This window comes from Phascolarctos cinereus, unplaced genomic scaffold (assembly GCF_003287225.1).
Source record: "Phascolarctos cinereus isolate Bilbo 61053 unplaced genomic scaffold, phaCin_HiC Scaffold_5;HRSCAF=322, whole genome shotgun sequence".
Lineage (NCBI taxonomy): Eukaryota > Metazoa > Chordata > Mammalia > Diprotodontia > Phascolarctidae > Phascolarctos > Phascolarctos cinereus.
Window position 1 is genome coordinate 447,953,101 of NW_027555958.1, and position 11,550 is coordinate 447,964,650.

The 11,550-nt window shown below is 55.7% G+C and overlaps 1 protein-coding gene across 1 annotated transcript; it reads left to right on the forward strand.

Annotated features, from left to right (window-relative positions):
* Window positions 1–499: 499 nt before the first annotated feature.
* NSUN4 (NOP2/Sun RNA methyltransferase 4) lies at window positions 500–9,812 on the forward strand. The gene is given in 8 exon segments (XM_020987649.2): window positions 500–704; window positions 2,494–2,870; window positions 5,612–5,766; window positions 6,978–7,074; window positions 7,076–7,127; window positions 7,687–7,811; window positions 9,151–9,191; window positions 9,194–9,812. Coding segments are annotated over 8 exon segments (1,179 nt in total). The 5' UTR covers window positions 500–605; the 3' UTR covers window positions 9,427–9,812.
* The last annotated feature ends 1,738 nt before the right edge of the window (window positions 9,813–11,550 follow it).

Genomic DNA, 11,550 nt, shown 5'->3' on the forward strand with positions numbered 1-11,550 from the left:
AACAGCAGATCACATGCCCAGGGTGGCACAGCATTTGAACTCGGGTCTTCCCGACCCCAGGCCCAGTGCTCTGTCTATTGCAATGGGATTTAATTGAATTTGGCCAGCAATTCAAGGGTCGGGAGGCACTGCCCGTGCCCTCAGGAAGCTTGCAGTCTTAACAGTGGGTCAGGGGCCCTGCAGAGACACAAGAGGGCGCACGGCCCAGGGTCAAGGAGCTTTAGGCACTGCCTCTCTCTGAACCTCAGTTTGCCCCTCTGAAATAGGGTCGACGCCGGTCCCTGCATCCCAGGTTGGGAAAGGCGACCAGCGCCAAGGACGGGGTTGGAAACTGGGTGGGAGCGGGGAGGACAAAGAAGCCTGCCCAAGGCGGCGCCTTTGTCCGTGGTCCTGACGTCATCGCCGAAGACACCCCTCCCGCCACTAAGCGCCATGTGGGGCCGAGTCCTGCCCCATGGAGTCCTGACTTCCGGCGTGGCGGGCGCCATGTTGATGAAAGTCCTCGCTCCCCGGACTCCAGCCAGGCCGGAACCCCTTGCGGCGGCCAACGCGCCTCGCCGGAAGCGGACGTCGGCGGACGCGCAGACCGCGCACGCGTAGCCAACATGGAGGCGTCCTCGCGCGTTCTGGCAGGGGCGCGCCCGCTGCTGAGGCGGCCCGGGACCGGGCTGATTCCACGGAGGTTGCGGCACAAGAAAAAATGGGTGAGTGATGGACCCCACCGGAAGTGACCCCTGCCCGGGGGTCGGGGATGATGGGGAGCGTCGTGAGTGGGGGCGGGGCTTGCGCCCAGACCAGAAATGCGCCTGCGCCTTGTCTTGGATGGGGGGGTGGCGTACGCATACGCCGGGGCATACGCGCGAAGTGCTTTTTTTGGGCTTCTTTGTACCTGTTTCTGAGATGAGCGATGAGCGCACAGGTGGTTCGCGGCTTTCTTGGGCCTCGTGCGGGAAGGAGGGTTGGGGTACAGGCTCATGTAGCCTGGAGGAGGCCGAGGGCTGGCTGCTGACCAGCAGTCACTCGAACGGCCCCAGAGTGGGCCGTCTGCTTGGGGAAGGAGTGAGCTGCCTGTCCCGGAGTGGGGGGAAGGGCTGCCCCTCTTCCCTCGCCTCCGGGGTCACGTGCAGCACTCTCACGTGACCCTGCAGTCAGACCTCCCCGGTTCCCCTGTTGCTAGGCGGTCCATATGACTGCGGACATTCTGCCTGGCAGCCCCGATGCCTGGAGTTGTCCCTCCTTATCCCCGCCTGCCGGCTTCGGTTCCAGCCAGAGCCCCTCCTTAATGCTGGTGCCTTCTCCTTGTTTTCTCCAGTTTATGCTGTGCTTATTTATACCGTCGTTGTCTCCTTTGTTTCCGTTAGGCTGAGCCTGAGGGCAGGGACTTTTTTTTGTCTTTCTTCATAACCCCAGCACTTAGCACAGTGCGTGCCTGGCACACAGTAGGCCCTCAATCAGTGCTTATTGACTGAGAATAAATGCTTTGTTGTTTGGTCATTTCAGTCGTGTCCGACTCTTTTGTGACCCCATTTGGGGTTTTCTTGGCAAAGATACCGGAGTGGTTTGCTATTTCAGCTCATTTGACCGATGAGGAAACTGAGGCAAACAGAGTTAAGTGACTTGCCCAGCGTCATATAGCCAGTAAGTATTTGAGGCCCATATTTGAACTCAGGACTCCAGGCCCATTGCAACACCTAGCTACTGGAAAAATGCACAGCCATGTAAATTCAAGACACTCCAAAGGATCCTTACAGCTCTGGATTCGGGAGTTTTCACCCATGATGCAGGTAGATCAAGTCCCATCATCCATTATTGTTAGCTAGGCTCCATACAAAGTGAATACAATGGGGGGGCAGAGATTCTGACAGTTTTGCTTTCCCTATTTGTGTGAGCTCCTTGAGGTCAAGGACTGGTTCAAGTCAAGTCATTAAGCACTTACTGGGTGCCAGGCACTGACCGGGCTAAATGCTGGAAATAAAATTAGAAGTAAGCCAACTAGTCCCTACCCTCAAGGAGACTACAGCCTATGGGGGAACACAAAAGAAGGATGGGGAGAGGGAATAGGAGCCCAGGGGCCTGGTGAGGGCTGGGAACATTGCAAAGTAGGGCAGAAAGACCCAAGGATAGGAGCTGGACCAATTTTCATTATTACAAGGAACTCCTTGGGGAAACTCCAACTGTGTGGGTTAGCACCTTCTCTGAATCTTGGAGAGGGTTGCCCAGGGCACTAAGAGGTTTTGTTCAAGGTCACAAAGCCAGCTCTTGGACTCAGGTTTTTCTGACTTTATGCTTTATTAAGAATAGACAAAAATGTTTATTGAGTTGAATTTAAATTTCTCAGATTGCTTCACTTATTTGATTAGGACTTAGCACAAAAGGCAAATTCAACAGCTGTGACTGATGTGTATGGAAACTGTACAGTGAGCTTGGGCAGGGCCCATGATAGACCCAGCAGACCAGCAGGGAGAGCCTGAGGACCCTGTCTCACTTTTGCAGGCCTCCACAGAGCCGAAGTTCTCCTCAACCCGGCTGGCCCTGCAGAATTTTGACATGAACTACAAGGTCCAGTTTGGAGACCTGTGGCCCTCAATCCGGGTCAGCCTTCTCTCGGAGCAGAAGTATGGGGCGCTGGTCAACAACTTCTCCACTTGGGACAAAACCACCTCTGAGTTAGAGCAGCTGAAGGCCAAAGATTTTGTGATGGAGGCACAGAGAAGGGTGCAGCAGAAGGCCCTCCCTGAAGAACCCAGTGCTCTGGTCCTTCCTCCAGAGCTGGAGACACCCCCCCCCTCAGCAGCCCCCTGGCCCTGGAGCCCTAACCTATGCTGTTACACATTTACCAGAGGGGACATCAGCCGCTTCCATCCGTCCAGGTAGGTGGGATTGTCAAGTGCCCTGAGCCGTGCTCAGGGGAAGGGAGGGGTGAGGGCTTTAGCACTGGGGCCCCCTAACAGCCTTTCAAGAGGGACGATGTATCCTTTTCCTCATTTTCCAGTTCAGGGAACAGGCTGAGAGAGGCCTTGAGGCCTCTAAAACCCATCATGGAGGGAAAATGGCACCAGACCAATGCTGGTTTTATGGGAGCAGTATTGGGGCTCAAAGGAGAGCATGTGGCTGGGGAACTGACAGGTTAATTTCTAAGGTTTCTGGAAGAGGGAAAAATTCCGAGACCAAAAAAATGTGGTTGGTGTTAGTGCCAAAGAAATGGAGAGAGAGAGGACAGTTGGGGGCATAGGACTCAGAGCTGGAAGAGATGTCAGCCTTCATCAAGTTCAGCTGCTTTCGTTTTGTTTGGTTGGAAACCTCAGGTCCACCTGGGGAATGACTTGCTTAAGGCCCCACAGGTGTTGAGCAGCAGAGCTGGTAGTCAGGCCCAGGGCCCCTGATGCCCAATAATCCCTTGTTCTCACCCCTGCCCTGAGCTCCTTTGGGAGGCCAGATCTGGAACCCTGCTCCCTATGTTCTTAACTCAAGGCTCCTCCTCCCCCGCCTTCCTAAAGTTCCCGTCACCCAGCCATCGCTCCTGTTTGCGGTGGACCTGAGGTTACACAGCTGAGGATCCACTGGGTGCGACCCATCATGGCTGAGCGGCCAGGCCTCCTGGCACCATTCTCATCTCTCATCCTGGAAAGCGTGACCCGCAAGTGTGATGGGGACAGGTGGGCTTTCACAGACCATCAGTCTGGCTGAAGCAGCAGACCCCCTGAGCAAGAGACGGGAGGCAGCCCCAGCCGGGCAGCGAAGGCACTGCCGCCATGTTGGCCACCATCCCCCTCAGACTGATGGGGACAGCCCAGGACACTGAAGTCAGGAGCCATGGGAATAGCAGGGCCCCCCACACTACTGAAGACCTCAGACTACCAGAGTTGTTTCCAGCCCAGGCCCCCTGCCCCCTGCTTTGGAGGGGAGAAATCAATCTAGAGAAAGAAGGGACCCACCTTCTCATCACCGCCAGCAACAACTGCTGACCAGCTGCCGCCAGCAGTCAGATGGGAACGGGAGCCTGGGGCAGAGCAGCATCTCCCAGACCACAGTCCTGGGGAAGTCAGTCCTATGCAGAAAGGGTCAGCCATCCCCACCAGCTGCCAAACAGATGCCACCCTCACGAGGCAGCCCGGCTGAAGCGGCAGCATCCTCAGGAGAGGGCCAGACAGGTCAGGCCACCGCCTCCACTCCTACCTTGACCCCAGTGGGAACAGCCTAAGACCCAAGAGCCTGGGGAGGAGCCAGGCTTCCAGCCCAGGGCCCTCTGCCGTCCTCCTGGGAAGCAGTCCCTGAGCAGATACAGCCTGGGGTCTGCTCCTGCAGGGGCTGCAGCCACAAGTACTGAAGACCCAGAATAGAACAAGTCTGGGCTCTGTGAAAATGACCTGCAAGGAGAGCCCTGGCCCTCTGCTTGGCCGCTGCATCCTCAGGACCAGGGGATGTTTCTGTTTGATGTGCAGCTGAGCTTTCTCCAGGGGGCATCTCCCCATTAGACTGGGAGCACCTAGGGGTAGGAACTGTCTTCTCCATTTCTGTCCCAGCTGCTTTTCCCCCACCATTCATGGTCAGCAGACTGGACATTCTTTCCACATCCTACAGCACAGAAGAGTTGGAGCCCACTGTGATGGGCATTAAATTTGGAAAAGCCTTTGGTCCCCTGGAACAAAACATTGCTGGGCTCTCGATTGTGGACCACTGTCACACAATTAGAGTTATATGTGACCTAAAGGACCATGGAAGTTGGCTGAGCATGCTGGCCGGAGAAGTCGGGCCATCATTTAAGCGGGGGGGGGGGGGGGGGAGGCGTGGCTGCCTAGGGGCAGCAGCCTCCGTCTCCCCTCTGGGGAAGGGAAGGAAGGACACAAGGACACAGCTGCTCTTTGGGTGTTTCCTCCACAAAGGATATTGGGAGGGTGTGGGAAGAAGGCTTCCAGGGTGAGAAGGCATCTGGTCACTGATCTAGTGAAGCTGTGACCTTCGCTTCTTTCTGTGGAAAGCCATAGTCGAGGATCAGCCCGGCCTCCATAGCCTTTGAAACTGATATGAGGCCAGCCAAGCCTTTATCTCTATGTCAGTTCAAGGTCATTTGAGATTAAGGCCCTCCCTGAGCCTCTTGGCAGTGTCCCGGGGCCCAGGTCTGGTGGTCCATGCTCCCGAGAGCAGCACGCTGACAGAGACGTCTCCTTAGTTCTGTTACTTATTAAGTGACTGCACAGAGAGAACGTGGGCTTCCTGCCCCCCAAAACAGGAAGGAGGCCTGTAGTCCCAGGGTTGGTGTGTCCTTCTGGCCTTAAGTGTCCAACTCTAGAAGCCAAGTGTGGCTGTTTGTGTGTCTTGGCCTGGAGGACTTCGCCCACAAGTATCAAATGACCCCAGGGTGGGTCCACACTGCCCCTGAGTGGAAATCCTTTACAACAGTAGCTGTCTAGTCTCTGCTGGAAGATCTGCAGGGAGAGGGAATTTTCTGCCCCTCACAGATTACCCATCTGCCTCTGGGTCCTCTGGGATGGGGAAGCCCTACTGTCTCAGGGCACTGCCCATATGGGGGGGGGCAGAGCTGGGGGCTGTGGGTCTTGGCCTCGTCACACTCCCATTCCTACTCCTGAAGCTCCCCTGCTCTGTCTTCCAGGGTCGGCAGCCTGGGTGTTCTTGACTACTACCTCATGGATGCATCCTCCTTGCTGCCTGTGTTGGCTCTGGGTGTCCAGCCAGGTGACACCGTCCTTGACCTGTGTGCTGGGCCGGGTGGGAAGACGCTGGCGCTGCTCCTGACCGGCTGCTGCCGTAAGTAAAGACTCAGACCAGTCCAGGGCTCAGAGTCACCTTGGGGAGGGTGGGGAGCAGGTGGTTTCCCTTCTTACCCCAGCAGTGATGCCCCATGGCTCCCCCTCCCCATGTCTCCTTTTCTCCTTCTGGGCCAGCTGAGATAAGAAAGATTGGTGAGTGACGGCCCTTGGCCCTGAAGGTTGGTGAGACCATCCCCCAAAGCAGGGAGCAGTTTTTCCCTGGGGAACAGAGGAGACTCAGAAGGGGCATTGTGGGCAATGGGTCAGAAGATCAGCCGCCTGAGGCTTCAGAGATGTGGGAGAGAGAGCTCTGAGTGGAGTTGGGAAGGCCAGGTACAGATCTGTGCCCTGACATTTGTGGCTGGCACCACAAAACCTCAGTTTCCTCTTTGTGTGGTGATGCTTACTTCACAACCACAGTGGTGGTCACGAAGATCTGCAGAGATCACGTGCAGGAAGCACTCGGGCAGTCTGTGCTGGGGATGTGTGATTGAGGTGGGCCAGGGGCAGGGGTCCTGGTCTGACCATGCCTGGAGGCCTGGGTCCAGTTCTGGGCAGCTCCGGGGAAGGACCTAGCACGAGCATTTGTGGAACTAGGGCAGAGGCACCTCGGGATCACATGAAAGGAGGGTGAACTCCTGCCTGCCCCCGGAGGGCGGGGATGGAGGGGACACTCTTAGACTGGCTCTCCGGAGGCATTTCTGTCTACCTAGTAGAGCCCTCCCTGGGGGAGAGACAATCATACAGAGGCAGGAGCTGTAGGATTCTGGAAACCTCCTAGTATCACTTGACTGTCAGCACTTTGCAGGGAGGGGGGAGAAAAGGCAAAGTCCCCCTTCCCTGAGATATGTTGATCTGAGATCAGGAAGCCCCTCCAAGACCAGGACTGCCCTTCCCTTGTATTTCACAGAGTGCCTAGGACTGTGCTGACCCCATTTAACAGATGAGAACACAGGTTCAGAGAGTTCATCTGCTCCACATCGTGTAACTTGCAAGGGACCCAGCCAGGCTACGAACGGCCGCCTTCCTACCCCCAGTCTGTGCTCTCTGAGCCAGCAAATGGAACCCAGACCTTCTGCTTCCCCTGGGGGGTCCTTGGCCTCAGTATCTGTGTCTGGGGACTGGGCCCAGCAAGCTGCTCCTTGGTGAGGGCCTGCCAGGCCAGCTTCTTCTCAGCAGGCTCTCTTCAGTACGCTCTCCTTCCGCCAGGCCACCTGGCAGCTAACGACATCTCTGGCTCCCGAACCCAGCGGCTGAAGCAAGTTCTGCACAGCTACGTACCCCGGGACAGGAACCAGGTGCGAGTCATCCCAGGATGGTAGGAAGTGGGGAGACCTGGAGAGCAGCACCTATGACCGGGTGAGTGAACCCCCCAGGCCCAGGATGCCTAGATCTCGTGAGCGCAGGGCCCACATGTCAACTGGGCACAGCTGGGCACAGCTGGGTCTTGGAAGAGCAGCTTCCTCTGCCCCATGTGGGGAGTCGCAGTCAGAATTGGCGCAGAGCCCTAGACCTGCTGGTAGCCTTTGGGCTCAACGTCCTGCATGTCGTTCTGACCCTGGGAGCCAGCAAGGCCGAGCCCCTACTCACTCTGCAAATGTTCCTGGGACCCTTCGTCCTTGTCTTGTTGTGCTTTGCCTTATAGTCGTGTGTGTGTGTGGGGGGTGTGTGTGTGGTGTTGGGTGTGTCATGTGGTGTGTGGTGTGCAATGTGACCATACTACACGGGCTGGTGCCTATGAGAAGGAGTAAGGGAAGGAAAGAAGCACTAAGGGGCGTTACAGTTGTCGTCCCAGTTTTGTAAGCAGGTGAAGTGACTTGCCCAGGGCCTCTGTTGCTGCGCCCCCGGGCTGCTGGTCTGTGTGTTTTTGGCGGGGGGGGGGGGGCAGACTCTCTGAGGCCTCTCCTCCCTGGAGCAGGTGCTGGTGGACGTGCCCTGTACCACTGACCGGCACTCTGTCCTGGAGGAGGACAACAACGTCTTCAAGCGTTCGCGGAAGACGGAGAGCCAGATGCTGCCCATGCTGCAGGTGCAGCTTCTGGTGTAAGTGGGGCGGGGACGTGAGGCCTGCCGGGAGGGGAGGGGAGCTGCCTGAGGGGGAGCTGCAAGCACTGGGCAGACTGGCACTCCCAGAGAGGCAGGGGGGCCGTCCCGACGAGGACGAGCAGGGAGTACCTGACGTGCTCCCGCGTGTTTGAATCTGCCCTCCTCAGAGCCGTCGTTCGGTTCAGTGTGGCCGTCGGTTCCGGTCTGAGGACGTAGGCCACTTGGGTTACACCCGCTCCTTGGCCCCCAGCCATGCCCTCAGGGCTCCCTGGGCAGCAGACGGAGCAGCCTGCCCAGGGCTGAAACAAACCGCCCTGTGCCCTGTGCGAACTTGGTTTCTCTGACCCTGTAGTGGTGGCTGAGTCCCCAGCAATGGGGAAGAGACTGGATTGGGCAGCCACTGCTTCTGGCTCTTCCTGGGGAAGGACGTTCCCCTGAGCATCCCTTTAGGCACAAGGGGATTAGCTCCCCCGAGTCTGCGCAGAATGGGTCGAATGTGACTTCAGGTTGGAAAGGCGGGTTGGAGCCAGACTGCACAAGCCTTGGTTGCTGGGCCCAGGATTTTGTCTGATGGTCGCCGAACATTCTGAGCAGGGAGTGACGTGGTCACACTCACGCCTTTCTCAGCAAGATGGCTTGGGCAGCGGCCTAGAGAGTGAAGGGGGCGTCGAGGTGGCGCAGTGAATAGAGTCAGGGACACTGAGTTCAAATCCGGCCTCAGACGCTTACTGGCTGGGTGACCCTGGCCCGGTCACTAATCCTGTTTGCCTCAGTTTCTTCATCTGTCATTAAGGTGCAGAGAGAAATGACAAACCACTCCAGGATCTTTGCCAAGAAAACCCCAGGTGGGGTCACAGAGAGTCAGACACTTCTGAACAACAACAAAGAGTGTAGGAGGAAAGTGGGGTTAGGGAGGCTGATTGGAAGGGCGTAAGGCAGAGTCCAGGGAAGAGGTGACAACCAAGCTGGGTGAGAGGTGTGTGATAGGCGCCGGTGGGAGTGGCCTAGGACGAGTCCCAGGGCTTTGCAGCTTTTTGGATGTGAGGAGGGAACAGGCCTCAGCTGTGCATGGGGCTCCACTGATGACAATCCCTGCCCGTACCCAGGCCCTGGCCCTGAAGGACTGAGCCGGTGCGTGGAGAGGGAACAGAAACATTCAGCCCCTTGGTGACCTCTGTCCCCCCTGGCCAGAGTCTGGGAGAGACGGGGGATGCCGCAGGGAGGGAAGCTGTCCACTGATCCTGAATTAATCTGGGAGAACTTGCTGGGGGAGGAGGCGCTGCCTGCCAGGACCGGCCCTTCATCCCTCTTTTCTTCCTTTCTTTCTTTGTTTCAGGGCCGGCCTCCTTGCCACCAAGCCCGGAGGGGTGGCCGTCTATTCACCTGTACCCTCTCCCACCTGCAGAACGAGTACGTTGTGGGCGGGGCCATCGACATTCTGGCCAATGAGTACCAGACCGACGTCCAGGTGGAAGACCTGAGCTGCTTCCGGCATCTCTTCCAAGACACCTTCTCCTTCTTCCCGTCGTGCCGCATGGGGGAGCTGGTTCTCCCTGTCCTTTGGGCCAACTTTGGACCCATGTACTTCTGCAGGCTACGCAGGCTAACTTAGCGGTTCAGCATCCTGAGCCCCCTTCTGCAGCACAGAGTCTCCGGGAGGACCTGGGAGGGGTGGTGGGAGACGGCAGGCGATGGCAGAGCTCACCCCCCCCCCACAACCCCTTATTGTGGCCCAGGTGTGATTTGCCTCAATGTCTCCTGTAAATGTGGGAGCAGAGGAGGGGCAAGGCCTCTGCCCAGGCAGAAGGAGCGCGGCAGGAGGCTTTGGCAGGGTCCGTGGCTTCCTGGAGGAAGCTTTCCAGTATAGGATAGAAGGTGGCCTTAGCTGCTTGACCTGACCTGGCACACTGCAAAGTGTTAGTGGGACGGAGGCGCCTTCAGGACAGGGCAGCTGTTTTAACCTTTGTTTCCCTGAAGTAATAAAAGCATATCGATTAACTGGTTTGGGGCTTCATCATCTACTTTAGCCTGTGGGTGCTGAGAGTCTGCTCCTTGGGCGAACAATGTGGGGTACAGGAGCCCACTCTACAAAAGACTTGGGGAAGGGGAGACTCCTCCAGCCGGGAAGCCTAGCCCTGTTATGATGTAGGTAGGGGGAGCTTGGGTTCTAGCTGCTGCTCCTCCCTCCCTCCCTCAGCCTAGCCTGGATCCTTGTCATGGCAGCCCCTCCGGGAAGGATGGGAGATTCCAAGCTCTACCCCACCTGAGTAAGAATCTCCCACCAGCATCTGGGACTTTTTTTAAAATGTTGATTTAATGCTTTTTGATGCAACGGTTCAGAGATGTGGTTCTTACATTATTCACAAATGGGTTCCAAATGCACTGAAACTTCTTGGGGAAGATTGTAGAGTGGGTTAGAGAGCTCTGTTTCCAAATCTTTAAGTATACAGGTGTGAGTTTTTATTGGTGACACACAAAGACCGTTTTCAGTACCCAAGACTGAGTGGGTGATGGACAATGTCAGAGAATGAAGAATCATCAAGGAGGATGAGGCCTGAAAAAAAGGGCCGCAATTCAGCTGCCTCAGAAAAGGTCCCATTATCTCTTAAGCCTACCCTGCCCTTTCCAAGCTTCTTTGTTGAAGTTTGGAAAGGGGAAGGTGGGCTTGAGAGATAATGTGATCTCCAGTGCAGACCACAACCCATCCATACCTGTGCATCCAATGCTATTCCTACTGAGGGAAAACAACGTGGGGGTGGGATCTCAGTCTCTCCCTCCTCACTGCCATGGGGCTGCACAGAGTCCATTGACTGAAAGCCTCCCCAACGTTTTCAATGTGGTGCCTCTCCCTGGGTGTTCCGTAGCTGGATTCACTCTTCCCTTTGATGCTTTGTGTGTTTGTGGGGGAAAGTCTCAGGCTTGTTTAAAGGGAGACAGATACCTATAGCAAAGATGGCAACCTGAAAGGTTCCAGCCAAGGTGAACTTGCCTGAAAACCATCTCAAAGATTAGCATCACCAAGAACCTCTATTCATCCAGGACTGCTAGGAGACCTCTAATACAGCATACAACTTTCAAGCACTTCTATTGTGAAAAACTAGGATTGTGTAGAATATTTGAAATATAAACACACACGGGGCACCTAGGTGGGGCAGTGGATAGAGCTCGGGCCTTCGAGTCCGGAGGACCTGAGTTTGAATCCTGCCTCAGACACAGTACTCACTAGCTGTGTGACTGGGCAAGTCACTTAAGCCCAATTGCCTCACCAAAAAAACCCCCAGAAACATAGGAGGGGATTAATGAAAAGAAATGCGAGGGAAGGTAGCCTGGTGTACCAGAGCTAAAACTATTTTAAAGCAGCAATCATGAAAACTACTCAGTACTGGCTAAGAAATAGCGAGTGGTGGATCAGTGGAATAGGTTAGCTACACAAGACGCAGTAGTCCATGACTATAGTCATCTTCCGTTTGATAAACCCAAAGACCTCAGCTTCTGGGATAAGAACGCATTGTTTGACAAAAACTGCTGGGAAATCTGGAAAACAGTATGGCAGAAACTAGGCATAGACCAACATATTATACCATATACCAAGATAAGATCAAAATGGGTACATGATTTATGCATGAAGGGTGAAACTATAAGCAAATTAGGAGAGTGAAGAATAGTTTACTTGTCAGATCTATGGAGAAGGGAAGAATTTAGGGCAAATGACAGAAAACATTATGAAATGCAAAAT